At 37.2% G+C, this 23,240-nt stretch overlaps 1 protein-coding gene across 2 annotated transcripts in view; it reads left to right on the top strand.

The window, feature by feature from the left end:
* The first annotated feature begins 6,374 nt into the window (after positions 1-6,374).
* EDNRA (endothelin receptor type A) overlaps positions 6,375-23,240 on the top strand; it is a 35,534-nt gene continuing 18,668 nt past the window's right edge. Inside the window, exons 1-3 of one of the 2 annotated variants that reach the window (XM_026106366.2) lie at positions 6,375-6,718; positions 9,586-10,064; positions 22,121-22,248. In XM_026106366.2, the coding sequence (XP_025962151.1) occupies positions 9,663-10,064; positions 22,121-22,248 (530 nt within the window). In that variant the 5' untranslated portion in view covers positions 6,375-6,718; positions 9,586-9,662. The remainder of the gene's footprint in view (positions 6,719-9,585; positions 10,065-22,120; positions 22,249-23,240) is intronic. The other variant, XM_026106365.2, reaches the window with a different exon arrangement.

The following is a 23,240-nucleotide window of genomic DNA, read 5'->3' on the forward strand; positions in this document are numbered from 1 at the left end:
TTATTCCAGAAACCTTGGTTCTTTCAAAGGTCTTCACCATAAAATTGAGTTGCAGAGCATTTCTCACATCTATCAATATTAGACCTATCATTTAAATATAAGTCTGTAAATAGGGCTAAGTGTAACACTTAGCATAAGATAATATGTGGAATAGTATATGCTAACCATTAGACATTGAATAATGTAAGAACAGTAGTTCAGTGAATCAAAGTAATTGTAAAAGCAGCTTATTTCAACTTAGCTTTAGTTAGGCTAATAAAAAATTAGATAACTTGGAAACATTAGAAGTATGTGAGATGAGTCAGGGTTTTCCATGAAAACCAGCTTCATTGCAGAGTAGCCAATAGAAATAATTTTAACCTTACTTAGATTAAGCTAAAACAGCATTCTAATATCTCACTATCTTATCTAGATAATTTTATTAGTGATTAAGATAATAAAAGAAGGAACTGGCAGCAGAATAGCATTCCTTTATCACTGAACGTGTGTTCTGCACAGGCTCCCATCTACAGATGCTTCCAAACTCTCCTTGAAACTTACTTTTGTGAACTAAAGTAACTTATGAAAGATTTTGTAATCTTATACATTCCCTTCCTATTGTAAGTTCTTTAAAATACACTTTACCTTTTCTTTAAATATGTATTCCTTCTTCTTCCATTTATTTTCTTTGGTATGGGTATAATCATTCATTGCATAATTTCATTTCATTACATAACACGTATTTTCTATATCATACTTCTATTCCATTGCTCTTTATTTATTCTTTGTACTGCATGTTTAGGTTTTAAGTAAAATTCTTTTTATCTATTACCATTAAAGCCTAGTCTCTTTGGAGCAGGTTCCTTGAACTCCCTTAGCTCCCAGCTAATTTCAGGGTCTCAACATGCTGACATCCCTCTCAGTGCTTATATATTCCTATCGTAGGTCCTTCCACTGCAGGATACTATTGCCTATATTTGATAACATTAATTAAATCTGATCTTTAGTGAACGGTCTCTAAGTGTAAGATAAAGGTGGAGGTATTTAGATCAGTGATCTTCAGATAATTACTGTGAAGTATTAGTCTAAGGAGAAATGGATCTGGACAATCAGTGAATTGGATTTTGGTCCAAATGCACAGGACCTCGTAATCCAAGAAGGCACAAATGCACTGCATTTGGCTGTGGATCAGTCACTGGGAACTGAGAGAACAGTACAGGAAAACATCACCATTTTGCTACTCTTCTCTACTTGGTCATCCAACTTGGATGTCCACTGTCAGAGATTGAATTAGATGAACTTTTTGGTCTGACCTGGTGTGACCATTTTATCATTTTATGGTTTACAAACAGGAAGAAAGGGAGCAAAAAAACCAGTGGGGTCCTGCAAAAACTCTTCCGTCACTGTAGTTGGATCGTGGACAAACTCTATTCAGCAAGTATAACTTTCAATTGAGCAAGTAGGATTATTAATTTCAAATAATATTTTTTCACATTTAAAATTTGAATTTCCCACTTACGCATGAAAAATTAAACATGGATTATGGCTGATCAAGGACAGGATGGAGGAGTAAGATTTAAGGGGTACTGATGTGAGTTAGTGGCAGTGGCAAAGTCTGCCCTTGTCTGAAACAATGGGGGATAAATTATGAGAACAGCTGAAGACCGCCAAATGTTCTCTGCAGTCAATAGCTTTGCTGTCTTGGCCTCAGAAGAGAGGGAGAAAAAAAATGTCTTTTTACAACTAACTTTTAAAAAATATGCTATTTGCTTAACATTCCAGTAAACATCACATTATTCTTTTGGACACTACCCCATTTTCCAAAAAATATTAATTTACAGGTACTCTTATTAGTATAGTCCATGCTCAATTCAATACCATATTATTCACCAACAAAGACAGTACAATTCAAAGTATTTTGGACACTATAATTGTATAACTCAGCTCAAAATACTCTTGACACAACGGAAGTTCGATCTGAGTCACAGAATCACAGAATAGTTGAGGTTGGAAGGGACCTTTAAAGATCATCTATTCCAACCCCCCTGCTCAGAGCAGGGTCAACTAGAGCTGCCAGCACAGCCCTCTGGTATATCAGCAACTCCTTCCACTTTTGTATCATCAGCAAACTTGCTGAGGATGCACTCTATCCCACCATCCAGACCACTGATGAATAAGTTGAACAGTATCAATCCCTGGGGTACATCGCTAGTTACTAGCCTCCAACTAGACTTTGCGCCACTGATGACAACCCTTTGAGCTCTGCCATTCAGCCACAAAGTGAAACACAGGAGATCCCACTTAAACAGAAGAAAAGGCTCTTTTATTTTAAGGATGATCGAACACTGGAGCAGGCTGCCTAGAGAGGTCGTGGAGTCTCCATCCCTGGAGATATTCAAAGCAGTCTGGACAGGGTCCTGGGCAATCTGCTCTAGTTGCTCCTGCTTGAGCAGGGGGGTTGGAATAGATGAGCTTTAAAGGTACCTTCCAACTTCAACCGTTCTGTGATTCTGTGATTCTGCTCAGTAACTGAAGAGTGAACAATACAGGTTACGATACTCTAACCTGCACACAAAAGGTCCAGCAATCGCAGTTCATATTAGAACTTTTCTATCATGCTTCTGCAAAATTTATATTTTAATTTACTAAGAACATGGTTTGGCTAACCAGTTCAAAGACAATAAAATAATATCTTGCTTTTCCTTAATATCAAAGGAGGGGAGCTATGATGCAGATCCAATCCAACTCCCCATCCACAGCTCTTGCCTAATATTTCCATTTGGAGTGCAATAGCTCCTGCAGCTGTTCCTATATTAAATGCTTTGCACCATGATCCATTCAATCCTATAAATTTCCATCCTTTGTTCCCTTTTGAATCCATCATAGCTTTGTTTCTCAACTTCCTATAGTCCTAACACAGGAACATTTCAGTGATTCTAATCCAAATACCTTTCCAATTATTAGAATGCACTAATATAAAAGTATTCTCCCTATAAGTCACTTTGAATCATAAGCCTATATTAAAAGTTGTTAAAATTTTCTAGAAACATGAAAGAAACAAGCAAGAAAGTAAAAAAAGGGAGGGAGGGAGGAAGGAGCAAGATACTGTTGCCAGAAAGAGTTATTTGTGTTAAGCGTATACAGAGATTCATAGATATGCCATTAACAGAGACAAAATTTAAATAAGACAGCTACTGGGAAACAGAAATTTTATGTAATAAACAGCAAATAGTTCCATGATCACTGGGAATAACGGAGACTGAGTTGCAATGAATTTATATCTCATGCTAGATTTACTTTTTAACTGAATTACTCTAAAGCCTCTGCATGAGTGCAACTCTTGTCAAAGAAAGAGAAACTACACAAGATAGAAATACTGTCTATGGTTTGGACTCTTGGCTTTTTTCAATGAGGTGCAACTTCTGACTGAATCTTGGTTAATAAAAATTGAGAAACCTGGCTAATAAATATTTGCCAAACTAATACGTTTGCACAAAAAGGCTTGGATTTGATGAGTTGGCATTTTCAAAAACATAAAGGAAAATTATTCACGAGCTCTACCTATTGAATAGAATGTGAAATAGTCATCTAGGATTTTAATCAAAGTATGTAGCTTCATTCTTCCAAAATATCCGAGTGGCTCTTAACATAATATTTTGTATTCTTTCTTGAAGAAACAAAAATTGGATCAGAAATCAAGTGGAAGAAAGCAAAATAATTAGATATTTATATAATTTGCCATAAATATTTCTTTTGATTTTCTGAAAATGCTACAGATTATAGGAATATCATCTGATAGCTTATGAGATTGCCAATTATAGATGAATCTCTCTTCTTGATTTTGGGTCTTTTGAACCTCAGCAATGGGATTTGGGACTCTTCAAGCTGACAAACATGTGCTCACATTTCCTACCAAATCTGAGGAGGTAAGTGGCTTACAGGTAATACACTCACTAAATAATCCTAATTTTAATCAAATAAAATTAACTCCTCCAAACATAACTAAAGATCCTCTTTTATTGCCTCTGAGGTAGTTGTATAAAAATCACTGCTGTTTTAGTATCGTTAGGCTTGTAACACTTGAAATAAAGAATTTCTTTCTGATATATGAATTCTTCAGGAAAACTAACAGCTTTAAAAATGTTGAGAGTCTTCCTGAAGCATTACTCCAGTGCCAAAACCCAGGTACATTCCTAGTAGTCTTAAAACTTAAGTATAATGTGTTGTTATCTGTAAGGACAGTGACACGTTACCCTTACGCTGAATCCTTGAAGCTTAAACCAAAAGCTAAGTGGTTTATTGAAGAGACAAAATGGAAGAGGTTGGAGGAAACGCTTTCACTAAACTGATTCTGAGAGACGTCAATCAAGAACTGTCCAATAAAAGAGTGCATATAAAGGACAGCAGTCCTACAATTATGGTGAAAGCTTCTCTAGTACCTAAAAACATATTGGTGTAAAGAACTGTATTTGACCACTTTTCTTAGTAGCCGAGGTCAACTGCACTTGCTTAGTATCAGTTTTCAGAGAATTCCTATATAGTAAATTCCTTTCCCATGTTACTTTCCTGAACACAGTCAAAGAACTTAGCAGGAATGATTAAATATAACTTCTGAATTTAACTTAGTTTCAGATAAGAATTCAGCTCAATTTTAGGTACCTGACAAGATTAAAGACAAAACAAAGGTCCAATTACTAAATAAGCAACAATAATAACAACAAAGATCACAGAACCACTGTAAGCAATTCAGTAATTTCTAATAATTAATGCAATTTATGTGGCTTGCCAATAATAGAGGAATTCACAAATGGTAATAAATAGCTCTCCCTTTTCATATTTTAAAATAGATTTCAGCAGCATTAGTAAATCTGATTATTCCATTTAATAGTAAATATAATTAGGAATGACAGTGTCTGAAGATATGATGTGAAACTTCTAAATTAATGGAATTATGAATTGGAAGGAAAAATGTGTGTTTGAATGAGATCAGAAATCTAAACTCAATCCTGCTGAGCAATTCAAGTTGTTTAGATATAAAGGTCAAATGACCCTAGGAAACAAATAGGGTGTCAGGAATGTTTGGAGCACATATAAGAGATTTAAGAATTGCATGTGATAAAGCACTCCTAAAGTGTGCATAATCTCTAGGTACACCCTTTCTAGGTCTTCTTTGTCAATAAATTATTATACAGGTGATTCTTGACAAAGCATACCAGTAATACTAAGCATCTATGACAAAACTGTAAGGAACTTTTAAATAACTTTCACTAATATCACACAGCCAATTTAGTGGCTTATTGCATTTATTCAACTTCAAGACAATTTGAGATTTTGAATTAAACATTTCTACATGATTTGCAAAGAACAGGCTTCTTAAGATTCTCAGCCTGAACACCTCTGTTCCTTCGCAGGTCTTGTGTTCTGACTCATCATATAACTGAGATGGTTTTCTGGAAAAAACAAAGTATTGCTGTTCTAGTCCATCCAGATGCTGCTTTTTTCTGTACAAGGTTTGTCAGATGATCTAAGAGAGCATCTATAGAAACTTTTTTTTACTCATACGATTTTAACTCTGCAGACCATTAGGCATCACATTTTCTATTGCTCTTTTCAATCCGTTCTTATTCTTTTAGGACTATGTATTTTTACATCATATTTAGGAAGACTGCTTTTTTATATTCAAAAGAGGCCCATATATGTTTAGAAAATTACTTCTGTGATACAGCCAGATGGAAATTTAACATGAAATGAGGATCTGAGAATGTTTCAAAAAGGGACTCAAAATTTCTTAAACTTGATAGTTTAAGGGGATTCAAGAAGGGACCTTGAAACTGTTTCCACTATGGCTGTTCCCTCTGAGATACTGATATTTTTTCATAATGAAACAAGATTGCTTAACTATAAGAGGACTTCCCACTTTTTCAGCAGAAGTTTTTTTTTGTACAGCTACCTTGACAGAAGAACAGTATTAGGAAACATAGGAATGCTAGTATATGCTGTGCTTTTATTATCTTTTAAAATGCATCTTTGGTCTGGAAGCAGATAAGAGGTACTAGCAAGGTGTGTCCTGGATGGACTGCAGAAAATCCCATCCAGGAACAGTTGCTCTTTAAAGATCCAGAGGTTTTGAAACTCTTACACATCCAGTGTTACTGATTGTCTTGGAAAATATTATAATCCTAACCAAACCCAGGGAAAACGCAAAACAGAAGCTGTATCATGATATTTTTTCCTGCTCTGCTTATGGTTCTTATGTCGTCTCATTCAATTATACCTACAATGTCCCCGTGAAACGCAACGCCTGTGCTACTTTAGCAGACAGCTACAGTAGTGGATTCCCACTACCGTTGCTTAAAGGAGCCCAGCGAAGTAGTTTAGCTCCATTTTAGGGAGGAAACAGTTAAAGACCTCAGTGTTCCCCCGTGCCCGGGAGGCAGCCTTTGTGTTTAACGTTGGCAGGGGCTCAGTTTGGGCTGGAGGTTTGTTTTAATTGGGGGAGGGGGCAGAAAAGAGGGGACGCTCTCCTTCAGTCTGTCTCTTTCACTGATTTAGCGGAGGTGGAGATTCTCAATCCCACCCAGTTAGACGCAGGCAGGAGGATTTGGTAAGACTACCCCAGGAAAAGCCACTCAGAGGAAATTCTCGGCGGCAGCAGCAGCGGCAGCAGCGGCAGCAACAGCAGCAGCAGCGGGCGCAGCAGCAGCATGAGGGTGAGCCGGCGGGAAGACGCACGGCTGGGGTGAGTGCGCGGTCCCCCGCTGCAGGAGCCGGGCGGGGGCCACTGCCCGCGCCCGGGGGACACTTTCAGCACTTCTCGATAACACTCCCGATAACGCTTAGGTGATGATGGTGCAACTATGCGTGTGAGAGAGGGGGGAGGAGAGAGAACAAGAGACAGAGAGGCACAAGGCAGCTTGGGATACTATTAAATAAACTTGCACATATATAGATCTTCTCAGATCACCTATATAGGCTGGAGAAGAGGTAGTACTGATTTGCCAGGCGCATGTTGGAATAGATCTTTCGATGTGTGTTACAAGCAGAGAATGAGGAAGAAATACAAGGCAATTATCCCAACAGCAAAGTATGCTGTCTGTGCTGCAGTGGGAGACAACCAAGAGAAATTCATTTTGTTGGCCGTATTTCTTTTGGAGCTTTCTTGCCCCCCTTAAGTTTGTTGGATCCTGTTTACATTTCAGCTGCCTCTTGGGCAGATTAATCAGTGTTAACGCTTTTAGCTTGTCTTTAATACTTTGAATGATTTCATTTCCAGTAGTATTGTTTCTTCTTGTGAATGTCGGCAGGGGAATATCTCGGGCGTGATACCCCAGGAAAGAGATGTGCCAAGTTAGGAGTTGTGCTGGTGGCGGTGCTGCGCGAGCACACGGCCGGCACAGACGCACGGCCTGCACTACACCCTCCCGTACTCCACGTTACATGGGAGGAAGAATACTGGATTACGTTGTAATGAACAGCTGGTATAGATACTAGTATGTTCTTCTTATATTCTATAACAATATAGACACATTGAAAATATGCACAGACGAATGAAAGGACTTGTCAGGAATCCATAGGAAAACATTCCTAGAAATTACTAGTTTTTTTAGTTAAGGGAAAGTTTCTTCTGGGAGAGAGAAGAGATGGTAATTGGCATTTTTGTTCTGAGCTTCACACACTGGCTGCATGATTACCGTGCTGCCACCATATTCGTATTATCTGTACATATTAAATTTGCAGAAGAAAACGTCATTAAATAAGAAGGAGATTTATACAGCAATTAAAGCATAGAGCTGTGGTCTCTGTTCATAGCTGTGCCACAGATCTACTTGGGCAAGTACGAACTTGGGAAAGTCATTTGAACCATTAGTGATTCAGTTTTTCCCATTTGTAAATTGTGGAACCGTAGTCATAACAAATAATAGAAGTATTAATACTTGCCTGAAAGGATTTCAGTAATCCTACACAGTAAAAGTATGCCTGTTGTTTCTGACTGATTTAGAGTCCTAAAGTGAAAGCACTTACATCATGCAAAGTATTGCTAATTGCCCCCAGACACCAACATAAGGGGCATTTAAAAAGATTCTCTATCTAGTATTAAACTTCAAAATCAAGCGTACAGGTACTCACAGTTGGTCAGACCCTCATCTCAGATACACCAGTATAACACATTGGAAATTTGTATCACTGGTCTGTGAGGGACAGCACTCGACATATCAGAAAGGAATATTCAGATTAACATCTAGATTAACAATAACTAGATTAACAATAAGAGGATAATAGTAGTAGTAAATATTTATACGCTGGCAGTGTCCACAAGTCCTATTAGTAAATTGTCTCCCACATTCTTTCTCTTGTAAATTTTTCACTACAAACCCTGAATTAGTAGTCTCATAGGGAAAGAAATTACAATTTATTTATTTAAAAGTATCCTTCCAAATCCTTCATGTGAGTCCCTAGAAATCAGAAAGTTGTAAATACTCGACTTTCTACTCTTCTTTTGGCAATAGTGCAGCACTTCATCCTATTTTGCGTAGACAAGTCATATTAAAATTTTTAATCTTGGATCAGACTAAGTCTTAAGGAAAACAGACATCCTTGGCTTGTACACTGGAGAAGTTCCCCTGGAGGTGGTATCTACACCCCGCTGTGAGGAGCTGGCTCTGGCCTTCATGCATACGTGGTCACACTTACTGTGACAGAATGCTCTGATGCTCCCTTTCCCATCTGAAAATGTCATGCGATATTGCTTAGACTACGAAATCGAAAATTTTAAATGGCTAAACGAGTTTAAATGTTGGGGTATTTATACTTAACTTAGCTGTGGCTAGGGATTGAACATGAGTTGCAATGACTTTACGCAGGAACCAAACACATACCTTTATTACAATAAATCAACACATACGGCTTTAAGGGTTTGTCCTGGTCAAAAGTCTGGCCTGAGACTGTAAAGTCTTCTTGCTAAATCTATGGAATTTGGATCTGGTCAAAAATTTGATTTGAAATTCATGTCTTTTCAGCCTTCTTTTTAAAATCCAAGCAATTTTCTCTGAAGACAGAGAAAAATGATGTAAAGCTTCAGTGTTGCGATACATCAAAAATACTCAGAAAATTAACAAATTTAGTAGCTCTAATTGTTAATGTAGGGTTGTTGCCTTACTTTCTAGTAGAAAGCTGAAATAATAACTTTGAATTTTGGCTAAAATATCATTCAGTAGAGTCCTCAAAGCCTCCCTTTACTGAGGGACTTTACTGAGGGACACTTTTCTTGCAAGATTATATTTTATAGCAGAACTTCATCCACCATATTTTTTCCTTTCATATACAAATTCTGCCTCAGACTGAAAGGGCTCTGCAGGATCTCATTTGTATAAGCTTCAATTACTGTTGGGATTCTTTGTGTTTGAATTTTGCTGACCATTTAATGAATGTGGATAATCTAGACTTCAGAGTAGCACAGTGATTACAAATATGCTTGTACATATGTGTTGTAAAAACTGTACATTCAAAAAGCCTTCTTCCTAAATGAGAAACAGGATGTATTGTGCCTGTTGTATTGATTCCGTTTTTCTCTTCTTTTTTGTTTTTGTTTATTATTTCTCTGTGCAGGTGAAGAAGTGAGAAATATCACACTGATACACTGAGAAAACCCTGTTTCATTGAATCTGCTCATTTGGGACTTCAAGATGGAAGCCTTGTGTTTAAGAGTTTCCTTGCTGCTGCTGGTACCAGGATTTGCCCTCAGTGACAGCTCTGACAGATACACCACCAATCGCAGTGATCTGGGAAACTATCTTCCCACCTTCTCAGGGATAGAATCCAGCGTGCTCCTCACTACCAGGCAGCCCCTGGTGTCCAACCAAACTGTCAAGTGCTCCCAGCAGACTAAAATTGCTGAAACTTTTAAATACATTAACACAGTGGTGTCTTGTGCTATTTTCATCGTTGGAATGGTTGGGAATGCAACTCTACTGAGGATCATTTACCAGAACAAGTGTATGAGGAATGGCCCGAATGCATTGATAGCCAGTCTGGCACTAGGAGACCTTATCTATATTGTGATTGATATTCCTATCATTGTGTACAAGGTAGGACGCAACAATGAATACATTTTAATTGCAGTTTCCTTACAAGTTTGCTGTTCTTCTCTGTGGTTAATGCTATGTCTAAGTTGTGATTTTTTATTAATGAATAGTCAACTAGAGAAAAAATACAACTTGCTATTGTTCTGCAACAAAAACTTTACTCTCAGGTCTCACCTCCATAAAGAAAAAGTGTATCTTCTTTTAAAGGTTATTTAGCACTTCACCAAAGCTTGGGCTTGGGTATTTCATAGGAACTGTTCATTTATTATAGCTATTATAGCCCACAAAAAAAAAATTAAGAGAATAGACTTCTTCTTAAACTGTTCTCATTAATGGCCAAAAAGCTTTGGAGCAGTTGCTATTTTTAGAATAGCCTATCCTTACTGTATGTTTATACAGAAAATATTCTCTGTGATTTGCAGGCTTCACGTTATGAATTTGCAGAGAGAGATCATGTTGGTTGAGTGTTAAGGTTAATTTAATATTCATTAATAGCAGATTTTCAAAAAACATTCTAAGCTTGGTATAGCCAACTTTATCACAAAACATTTTTGAAATACTAAATTTCATCTGGATTTGTCAAAGTATAAAAAGGATTCTCAGGAACTCTTTTAACTGGAATAAAGTTATCCTGTCCCAATTTTTTTGTTTTGCATTTTAATTAAACAAAGCCATAAAACAGTGCTTTTTGTGATGGAATATATGCTTACTGGTATATATACAAGATTAATTTGCATGATTCCTGGACAGGCTTGAATGAATGGAACCGATTTTTCAATACATGTGGCAGCTCTTAACTCATCCCAGAAAATCTTGAAAGAATTTTGCAAACTTGTACCTCTATCCTGTGGATTGTAATCAAGTATGTTAGCTGATAGGATATTACGATGTTTCTTTCTTTCTTTTTTTTTTTTTTTTGCTAAAAACTTACAGCATTTAAGTTAGTAAGTAAAATAATACATAGTACAATGAAAAAACCCATTCCTTACAATTTGGGCCTTAAATATTCTTGAGACATATATTTTACATGGAACATTTTAATGCATAACTTTATAATGAGCAGTGTCCTGTGGTTTGAAATTGGATTTTAAAATTAAAGGAAAAACCAGTAAATTGACCAGAAAATGGTATTTTATATGTAAATAACTGTTGACATCACTATAATGCAGGTATTCATTGGACAAGAACATAATAAATTTGAACTCAATAATGGCTTAAAAATATGTATATGTGCATACATTAATTTGTATAGAGACATATAATCTAAGGTGTCACGAGGTGCCTGATTTTGATCTTATGATAGTATAAATTACAGATAAATCTTATAACTTTATCTGTTTTTAACATAATGTGAGTTTGAAACTAGGAGAAAGATGCATGTAATTTAATGGAAGTTTTAGTTTCCATTTTTCAATTTTCCATCCAGAAAATTAAAAATAAATATTCAATTTGATGTTAGCAGAAGTAAAATATGTTGTATTATCAGGCTGACTCACACAATTAGCCTCTGCCTGATTTGAGTTTCAACAGTGTCTCCCATAGCTGTGTGATGCCTAGTGGGACATGGGATACGCTGGACTACATCTCCCACGATACATTACAGTATCCTCTCTGGGTAATTATGCTGATGCCTCTATGGATTTTTTCTGAGATAGGTTTTTTACTTCTGGTGGAATTTCTGACAAGAAACTTCAAGAAAAAATGGCATGTGTTTTTTCTGAGCTCAGTTCAGGAGAGAACTGGTATTTTTATTATGCAATTTTTTCTAACCTTTCAAGAGCTCTGACGCTTCTTTGCATTCAAACAAAATTGGAAATCTGAAATTAATTTCGCCTCTCAGAATTGCCTTTTGCTGGTCTTCTGAAAATTCTTTTAAGTTTAGGTAAAAGTAACAAAAATATTTTTTACATTCACTTTATTACTTTGCAATATATTTTTTCTGTTAATTTTCTGACACTCCTTTAGCACTGTATAGGGTCACTGGCCTTCCTGTATCTTATATGATGATCTGAACTGTGGTCCTGAATATCCATATATGAATAAAATGATCTTAGCCCATATCAAAATATCGTTCTGGACTGCAGAGAAGTATTTGATAATTAAAGGCCGTGGATGAAGCGGCAGCCCCTTGACATCAATGTATCTCAACTCCAATATACAAAAAGGCAGAATTAAAATCACATTGACAAGCCTAATTCTAACCTATAGTAATTTTTGAGTGCTTGGACTTTCAAAATGAATTACTTAAAAATAATATCATATACAACCACCTCATTGTGTAAGATTAGCTGCATATATTCTGATACAGGGAAGCATTTGTAGCGTTTATAGTGGAGCCCTAGTACTTCCACTAAGAAATTCTGTTATTATTTATAGCACATTTCATATAAACTATTCAAAGATATCTCTATTTACATTAGGAGCTGATTTTAAACTATGTTAACTGGCATTCATATTTGGACCTCTAGGAATCCTAAAATCTGTGGCAGCATTTATCTCTCCTTGTCAAGTGACAACACTCCAACAATCTATGAAGGGTGGCCACTGAAAATATTATTAGAATTTGAAAGTGGAAGTGACAGTCTTTTAAGCAACATTTAAAAAAATGGCATTAAAACTTCCTTTTTAAAGTTTTTTATACATTCAGTTCTGAACTTTATTTTAAACACTTTTTAATTTCAGAGTCAGCCTTATGTTGACCTATGTAAACTTAGTAGTATCCTATATAAACAAAAGGTGTGAAACACTTAATACCTTACAGGCCTGATCTTCATTTTTTAGAAGGACAAAATTACTGTGCAAGCAGAGTAAACAAGCATTTATCTGCATATTAAAATAAATAATAGTACCATATTATGGGGGACACATCCTATAATGCACAGTGTGTAGTAATATTTAATGATAATGTGATATTGCAAACAGCTATAATCACTTTCCTGAAACATAAGGAAGGTTTACCTATAATGAAAATATTTTCAAAAGGCAGTGGGTAATATTACTGATATTCAAATCTGTTCTACGTATCTGTAGAAAGAAGCAGTTATAAGATTATATTAATTGAAAACATAAAGCCCTAGGAGAATTCCAAGTCCATCATTGTGTTATGCATGTACACAATTAACAATGATGTGATGCTGCTGGGAAAAATAAAATGAAATTACGTATTTTATGTCAGCTAAAGATATAGTCACAGTGTTGGATATTTTTACCCTTTTTCATTGTACAACAGACTCAGAATTCTCCCTTACCTTCTCCAATTACTATAATTATATAGCTGATTCCCTTAGGAATTGGTAAAATGGATTGAGATCACTAATATTCACTAGCCTCCTTTGAAGATACTCCAAATATATTAAAGCCTTATTATGCTTAATTATCTCTAGTATGTCTGCTTTTAATATTGAATTGATTATAACAAATTGAGTATTACAGGAGGGGTGCCAATTATAATCCAGCCTTACTGGACTGAAACATTAGTTCTAAGAGAATTCCATTTTCAGGCACATGTTTATAGCACCTAGGCCCAAATATTTTCCTCTTTCCCCAAAATATACACATCTCAGACATCCACAGCATCAAATCCTGAAGCCTCCAAATCAGTGAGAATTACTGCTTTTCGTTGGAAAGATGGCTGGGAAATCTAACGTTCATGTCTTATGGTGCTGTAGAGACAGGGTTAAGCTACTGAAGAACAGAGAGATTCATACGTCCTCTTCCAGTTTCAGGTCGCCTAGCACTTAGCTGAAAGCTGCTGCATCGCCTGCATTACACATCACTGCCACATGCAGATGTAGCAAATTAAGTTTGGACCTAATGCAAGGAAACTTCTCTAGAGGACTGCTTTCCATCAGGAAACTAGCCAGTTTTCTAAGGCTTTTGATAGGCAGGAACAGCAGAATATCCATAGCTCCACTATCCCTTTGGCTGTGCTAGAGCTCTGGAAAGCCCTTTCAGCTGTGACTGCTATCACTGGCAAAAGGTTAGCAGTAGCAGCAGTAAGAGCAACAGCTGCTCTCCATAGAAAAAACTCTCCATAGCTCTTTCCTGGTCTCGTGGAGCTAGAAACACTCTAGGCCCAGGCTCTCACCTCTGGAATGGCAAAATTCAGTTTTAACGACATTGCTGAGAAGTCTTGAGCTGTCTCTCATGTAAAGCTCTCTCTTTTTATATGATTCGGAGAAAAATGTTTAAATGAGTTCGGTTGATTGAAAACTGACCTACATAGGATTGATGTATGTTATATTGCCTTACATCTTAATATTCTTAACACCTTACACCACTAGATTACATAAAAGCAGATGATGCAAAATAGCCACTTTTTAACCTTTTCCTTTAAATGTGATTTACAAACTTTTTCCTAATCATTTTACTGATACAAAGTCAAAGACGTCAACGCAGATAATAAATGTGTGTGTCCAGTGCTCAAACAGCTTAACAAGATGGTGTTTTCTTTTATAGACTATGTTTTTCGTTAGTAAGTTGGTATTCATGCTAACATCAGTTAGAACAGTATCTAAATCTGAGTGGCCCACCTAAAACACTGTGAGGCTAAATGTTGTAAAAGGTAGCTGGCAGTAAGCAAACATCTTCAGCCATTTTTTCTTCAGTGAAAGAAGACTTATCTGGGGCCTTTCCAGTCACAAACATTTTCAACATCAGAGAAAATGCATAATAAGTGAGGAGTTAGACCAATCTCTTCTCATCCACTGCACGGATTTTTGATCAAAAGCTATTTGGCATAGTTAACTGATTGCCTTTACTAAGATAATTAATATTATGTATAAGCAAGGATGATAATAAAACACATTGGGACTGATCCTGTAGACTAATCAAGCAAGTGGCATCCATAGTAGTTATGGAGTTTTGTGCCAAAGGAAAAGAAGGTCAAGCCCACAGTGCACATAAAATTAAGTCTACTTAGAAAAGAAAACCCCTTTTAAAAGCAAAATCTGTCACATGTGCAGTGTATTCTTTTAAATTAAGCACAAACATCAGCAGGAAATTCTGTGGCCATCAACCTAACAACTGCATTCCAACTCGCACTGAATTCCTATCAGTGATTCCAAGAAAGAGTGCACTGGTAGCCCTACGGGATGTGGAAAACAATGTAATTGCTCAGAATATCATTTCCTATGATTCGGGTGTACGTCTCCATGTAGCGATCATACCTAAAAGAAATCTAGAGGTAGCAAAGGAATTGCTGTGTCCTACAGTACCTCATGGCACATATCACAGAAAATGGAACAGGGAAGGGACAAGAATAAGCAGACCTGGAAACTGCTCTTCCCATTTGCAGACTACGGCTCCCTAGTGGAAACTACATAACCTGCATTCCAAGGTAGGAGTTGAGGAAGAGATTTTATATTCTAGGGTTCAGTCCACGATCCAGTCTACCTTTAACTAATGGCTGTGCTGTAAGTAAATGGGCAATCCTGAGACTTTATGGAGGAATATGTCTTCCCTTCAGTGGACAGGGAGCTCCTCCCTCTTCTTCAATTTTGCATCTCATGCTTGCCTTGCTGCCCTGTAGATCTGTAAAACTGCACAGTATCTACAGACTCTAGGTTTAACAGAATGTTTTAGTATGTTCACTGTGCTCATTTTTCAATCAGCTGAACTCTACAGATAACAAGAAGTTGTTTTGACTGTGCATATCCAGGGTTTACCAGTTCTGCAGTAATTTCTGAGCAATACTGTCACTCTCTTTTAGCAACACACAAAAGACAGAACAGCTGGAAGAATAATAAAAGTGGTATTTTGCCCAGGGATTGAAAAATGTCTGTTGAACAAATCACCATGCACATAAGCACACCTTGCAGCTCATTTCCCTGAAGAAGAGCAGCACAGCTTGAGAAACAGTTTACCTAAAAGGATGGGACGTTAGCCAACACAATAGAACAACAACAAAAAAGAAACTAATCCTACTGTGTAAACAATAAAAATACCACAAGGGAGATGTCTAGAATTGTCAGGAATGTTTTACCACTAAGTATATTTTTGTAATAAATAGAAAAAAATTTAAAGAGAACATAAAACTTAGGATTTTTTTTTTTTACCTGTTAATCAAGAATGTTCTACTTCAAAAACAAGGCATTTGTTTTCTGACCTTTCAGGATCTATTGAAGTATAATCCACTTTCTCTTGTTTACAAACTATGCATTCCCTTTTTTTTCCCTTCTATAGCTGCCTAAGCGGAGGAAAAAAAGACTGTAGGAATCCATGAAATGGCATGGGACCCTCTGCTACCTCCCACCTTTGCTCAGCTGGGCAAAGGTGAGCAAAATTGCAGAAAAAGCTGTAGTAGGGCAATTCAGAGGGAAAAAATGTCTTTGATGGTACTCCTGCATCCCCACATAACCTTTCTTCCCTCCAGAAAAAAGTCTTTTCTCCACCAAGAAAGTAGAAAGAAAACTTCTCTTGGCTGTAGCAAAATGAGGAATACATTTCCTGCAAAGAACAGCTGAAGAGATGTAGTGTGCCTTCTGTACCATGGCAGTATCATGATTTTAAGTATAAGCAAAATATCAAGAGATACTAAAGCTGGCAGGAGCCCAAACTACCACGTTACCATGATACACTCAGTATTAGTCTTGTGCCCTGCATTGCAAAAGTTGGTCTCATTCAGTGTCTTCCTCTACTCTTTCTACTCAATGCCATCCCCAAAGTAGAGGCTTTTCACTTCAGCAGGGGAGGGGAGGGGAGTGGGAGGGCAAGGGCAAGGGCAAGGGCAAGGGCAAGGGCAAGGGCAAGGGCAAGGGCAAGGGCAAGGGCAAGGGCAAGGGCAAGGGCAAGGGCAAGGGCAAGGGCAAGGGCAAGGGCAAGGGCAAGGGCAAGGGCAAGGGCAAGGGCAAGGGCAAGGGCAAGGGCAAGGGCAAGGGCAAGGGCAAGGAAAGCTAGAGACAGGCTGTTTTCTGTCCTTCACCCTTACAGCTCTCTCTCTTTCCAGCAAAATCCTGCAGCACAGGTGAGTCTCGTAAGTGGGATGAGCAACAGTCTGTGGGTCCCAAGACAGAAATGGATGAGGAAGGGAGTTCTCCTGCAATGTAATCCTCTACTGGATATAGGGGTTATAGGAAGAAAAGAAAGGCTCAAGAGCATGCAGTGATTTCTCATGCTGTGAAGTTTCCTGGCAACAGAAGGGTAGGTTGAGTCATGGAATCAAAATACCACAAGCAGGAGACTCAACCTACCCTTCTTCCTAACCAACCAGTCTCACAGATCAGAGACAGAAGGAAAGCATTAGTCAGAATCATCATCTTTTGTCACTTAATGCAGTCAACACAGTGGTAAAGGCCTTGGTCACCACTGTGTTCAACCAGATTTCATCTGAATTCCAACTAAACACCAGGTACCATATGTGGCTTGTGCCTTGAAATTTAGCAGACATGCTTTACAAGAGCATACATTATTGCAGATCACAGACAAGAGACACAGACAGACAGAGCTGCACCAAGACAGCTCAAGGTCTCCTAGAAGAATTTAGTCTTAAAAAGACCTCTGCCAATGTGACAAAAACAGAGAAATTTTTCTTGACTTTCATTCTGCATTATGCTGCAGGGAAAGGAAATCAGTGAAAAATACACTGATATGGTAACTCCTACCCCACAGTTAGAGGATGCCATTTATTTATACAATCAGAAATTGTCTTTACAACCAGAATTCTGCTGCCTTGGTCCCTGTCTCCCTCACTGCACAAGCTGAACAGCAGTCATTCTGTATTTCTAGCTGCCTTGCTGAAGATGGAGCAGAAACCCTGACTGCTGAGAGGCAGACGACATGAGTTGCGCCATCAATATCTTTACTGTAGGTATTGTTGCATACCTAAAGGCCATGAAACTCAGGATGTTCTCCTGCATGAGGGCTGCTACATGAGGGCAAGCACTGTCTGTATGAAAACCAGTTCAGCTTCTGAGAAAAGTATTTTGTGTGTCTGCACATGAACAACGGTCCCAAGAGGAAACAGCAAGAACAGAAAGGCTCTAGAGCACTACTATCAGATTAAAGTGGGAAAGGGCAGTTATAAATCTTTGAAAACTGCTTTCATCCTCAACAACCATGAGGCAGAGAAAGAGGACCTACTAACATGTAGTTGTTGAATCAAAGGAGTTTTTATAGAGCAGCCCTGAGCCGTTTCATATCCAGCACCCAACCCAACCCATCTATTTTGGGCTGATCTCCAGGGTCATCATCTCCCTGTAAACACACAGTATCAGCCTGGAATTAGATAAACACTGTGGATGCATATGAGCATGTACTGGTGAGTGCTTATGCCATTGGATTATAACATTCTCTCTTTTAGACTATAAATTGCTTGGGATGCAGAGTGGGACTTTATCTGTGTTTTGTACATCAGCTAGCATACTAATGGGGGTTAGAAAATAGCAACAGCAGTAGAATAAAACCAACTGAGTGACATTTAAAAATCACTGCAAAGGAATGTTCTCAGCGCTGCTGTCTTGTTTGTTTCAAGCCGCAGTGTCAGGGCAGAGAGGCCATATAAAGGAGCAGGGAAGGGGGGATGCGCAAGGAAGCCGTAGCTGGTCACTTTTCTGAGCTTTTTTTTAAGACTGACAGTAGAACCTTGAAATCTCTGTTTGTGATTTCAGTGTAAAAATATGCTTTTGACTACACTCTTCTCTCTTGGGAATTGCACCACAGTTGAAACACCCCTAAGTTGCAAAATACACAAGGGGAAAAGTGTATTTCCTTTGCCACATGTCTTATTTTGAAACCTCAGAGATTTTATGAGTGAGGTTGCAGGGGCAGAATCCATTTGACCAAGTCATGGAGAACTGGGATACAAGCTGGGATAACCAGCCTGCTTCTTCCTGTCCTTGTGCCTTGAGAGAAAATGTAATCTGCTAGAACTTTATACCCATTTTGTTTGGATATTAAAACATGCAAGAGCACTGGAAGAGCAGAGCCAGTGGTCCCAGTTCTTATCCTCTATCTAAGTAAATGAGCACTAATTCAATTAAACTTCTAGGCCCAATTCTTCATACAAAATAAATGTGTTATTCCCTCTGATGTCTCTGTATCCTGCTAGGGTACAACAGAGGGCAATGGACTTGTTTTGATATGAAATTAGTATAACCACAGACAGGATCAGATTTGCTGACTAAAAATATCTACATAGGAAAAAACTGGCACCTGATCCAAAGGGAAGTAATGAACACATAGCTGATGCACAATGATAATGGGGTATACTCACAGAAATGATAGCAAAGTTAACCTTAAAAATCAAATAACTTAATCCTGATACCAGTCATTTTGATTAAAATTGACTTGAAAAGAATGTCTAATCATTTGATGCTGATGTTACTTAAATTAGTGGAAAAGTGTAAGAAACAAAAGGAATAAAATACTTTCCATCTTAAAAAAGGAGAGCTTCCTGGGGCGTGGAGAAGATGTGTACATGCTGGAACCATGAGAAAGCTTCCCTGTGAAGAGTAATGACTAAATGAGCCTTTTTAAGTACAATACTTTTCTTTTTGAAGCTAATATTTGCTTTGTAGTAACAGAGTTTCACAGTCACTACAAAGTGCTTGTTCATGTCTATTGCTGAATATACACTAGAGCCATTTTCAGGGCACATAAATGAATAGATGTCTGCCTTTCTCTTGCCTCTTAAAGTGTGACCTCTAATGAGAAATGAATTTTTGGGCACAAGGGATTGATAAAAGTCTGCTAGGACCTCTTTCCCTTGGCAGTGCCCCTTCTAATTTAGCTTTCACCAGTGGTACCTGAAAACTATTCTGATTTGGCCCAAACGCAGACACCATATGATTACAGACTATCAAGAATCTGGATTAAAACCTACATTTGAATTTCAGAGCTGAAATTCCATGTGACTACAACTGGTTGGAGAATTACTTTTCAAATTGGCCCTTCTCTCTCCAACAGGTGTTCAGCAGTCCTTGACATAAACTAAAGCCTCATGCAAGAGTTAACGGCAAAAAGCAAAAATATGTCCTGCAAATATTTGTTGTAATATTGCCAATCTATCTAGCTATAAACTGTCTGAAGCTTTCAATGTCAGTCTATAAATAGAGATAAAATCAGAGGAAATATTTGAGAACTTGCAGGTATCATCTCATTACATTCATTATTATTTACAATGCTTAAATCACCAATCCTAGTGATTGTACTGTTCTGGTACAAAAGTTTTTAGTGTAATAATTAAAAAAATATATCTATATATGTGTTTCAGAGGTTCTGTTTTTTATTACTGTAAGAACGCAACTAATTTTTGTATGCAAATTTGTACTAAATTTTGTATGCAGAAAGAAATGGCACCCTGTACATTTGTGCAGGTGAGAGGGTGGTTCCTTGCTCTCTCTTTTCCATTTTGTGCTCTTGTCCAGGGACAGCTAGAATCTGGCACATTATACATACTGTACTTACTGGAAACACTAGCTGTGCCACCCCAATTTATCTGCATCCCATGCTGACATTGGCAAATAAAACTGTTGTGAAGTTTAAATCTATTTTAGCTATATAAAACTGAGTCCCTGGTCTAGATCAAAATTTCAGCAGAGCAAGGTTTCAGAAGCTTTCACAGGCCTGGATTTGGCTTATAATTGTTACTCCATAATGTATCATTTGCTAACTTTCTCTGAAGCAAACAAAAACATCTAGAATCACCTCTTAAAAGGTGCCATCGAAATATCCTCTGTTCCAGCCTTTGTTCAGTAAGGCTTAATAGAAATCAGAAGATGAATACATCGTAGTAATAATAAGCTAACCATCCAATCAGACAATGACTATTACTAAGTATTGCCTTGAAAAATATGCCCCGTGCTTATATAGGAGATACAGCATCCTCCAGGATGTTGACAAAATTGTATGTCTGGCACAAGTGCATTATATTTTCATTTTAAATCTAATGCTTTGTATTATACAACTACTTGAATAGAAGTTGATAAGAGCATAAGAACAGCTATGCTATGTCAGACAAAGAACTTGTTTTACCTCATACTTACTATTCTACCTCTGACAAAGGCTCAGTAGCAAAGGCTTAGGGAGGAGGATTAGAAAACCATAGAGCAAGAGCGATCCATCCTTTTCTGGTGAGAAGGTTTAACGACCTCATTTTTGAAAAGAATTGGTCATGACGACTCCAAGATCCCTTTCCTGAGTGGTATTAGCTAAGTTAGAGCTCAATATTCTGTATGGATTTAATAATTTTTCACTTACTACATTTATTGACATTGAATGTCATCTGCTATTTTATTGCCCAGACCCTCAGTAGAGTGAGATCATCTGTAACTCTCTGCAGTCAGTTGTAGATTTGAATATCCTGAATAATTTTGTATCATGTATTTTGTATGTTTACTTGTTTGAAGCATTAACAGTTACAGCCAGAAAGATTAGTGTTTACTTACTAATTATTCACAAGAATGGATGTACTTATATTTGTTATGTTAATGTCTCCTAGGAAATACTAATCTAAACACCAGACTCTCAGTCACATCTTTCTATATGGGTGCCTTTCCATTGCCTTGTAGTAAGCTCATATGTATGATGCTAGTCCTTTAAAGCGTAATATGGAACAAATTATGTATGTACAATGTTTTCTCCACACGCTTAAGAATCTGGCAGTGAATACTGCCATGAGTTACAGAATGGTACATTTACAATGACAAGAATCTACTTGCGTGCAACATGGGAATTTGGCTATGAAGTATCTCATGAACTGCAAGTTAGGGTTTGAATGCTTGGTTCTGGGAAGAGACACGGTAATTGCAATCAGTTATGACAAGGCTGAATTTGATTTTTGGTATTCAGTACCGGTGGCTGAAGTACGTTAAAAAAAGATCTTTCAACAAGGCAAGTTACTATTATAACAGTAGAAGATCAATACTTATATTTATGTTTTCACCCTCCATGCTTCTATAGCAGCACTTACTACCCAGATTCACTCAGTAACAAAGGATATGCTTGATATGGAGAACTCAAGGTTAAAAGGGTTGTGTCTAAAGACAAGAAATAATTACAATCAATACATATTCACTAAGTTATTATTTAAATATTCTAATTATTTTATATCTTTTCTTTAGCTCCTTGCTCAGAAGTGGCCTTTTGGGGATTCTGAATTTGGACAGTTTCTTTGCAAATTCCTTCCCTTTATACAGAAGGCATCAGTAGGAATCACAGTCCTTAATCTCTGTGCCCTTAGTGTGGACAGGTACAGTATATTCTACTCTTTTGGCAGATGCTGTTCTTTCCTTTGCAATTTTTTCTAAAACTGGGAGTACTACTCAGTATGGTTTCCTCAGCAGTTACAGGCATGTACATTTATCACCATTTCTTGTTCATGCTCTCAAAAGCATATGGGATTCAGTGTAACTACTGGGATTTATTTCATGCCAATTTTTGAAACTTTACCTATTAAAGACAATTTTTTCATATACCAGAAGGCAGGTAACAGCTTTAAGCACGTGCCTGAATATGAAGCATCTCTGTATTCTAATCCTGGATTACTGTTCAAATCTGTTTTACAAATAATTGTGACCTTTATCAAATCACTGCCTATGGAATATAATTACAGTGTTTATTTTGATAACATATATCACTTATTGAATTTTATTGAAAACCATGCCAGCAACTTGCTTTGATAGTTGGAAAATTAATGCCTCTGCTAGAAGTGCTCAGGAAGATATATAAACAGGATGATATGACAACAACTAAGAAGCTTTTAAATATTACTCCTTTATGCCTTTTTTCTTTGTATATATTAGGCAATAGCAGATGAAGTCTTCACTTTCTTCACTTCTATAAAAACTATCTATTTTTCTTGGTCTCGAGTTTACTTGATCATGTTTTACTACAAAATATAAGGAATTTTGATACACAAATTGTTGATAAATAAACTTCATTATGTGTATTAATACAGTGATGCAAAGACTTTAAAAATAAGCTTTACTTGGTTTTATGCAAAGCGTTGATATACAAGGTTTACAAGGGATGAGTGACTTAGTAGTATCCATACCCAAAATATTGTTCTTTATTGTTTTAGTAATTCAAGTGTTAAATCATTAGCTGAACCTAGAAACAAAAAGCCGTAATACAGGTAGTGCTCTATTTCCTTTATGAGTCTGGACATTATAAAAAGAATTCTTATCTGCCTAGCATAAAATACAATCCTGAGGATTACTCTAAGGAATAACTCCTAGATCA

The sequence above is a fragment of the Dromaius novaehollandiae genome, chromosome 4 (assembly GCF_036370855.1).
Source record: "Dromaius novaehollandiae isolate bDroNov1 chromosome 4, bDroNov1.hap1, whole genome shotgun sequence".
Taxonomy (NCBI): domain Eukaryota; kingdom Metazoa; phylum Chordata; class Aves; order Casuariiformes; family Dromaiidae; genus Dromaius; species Dromaius novaehollandiae.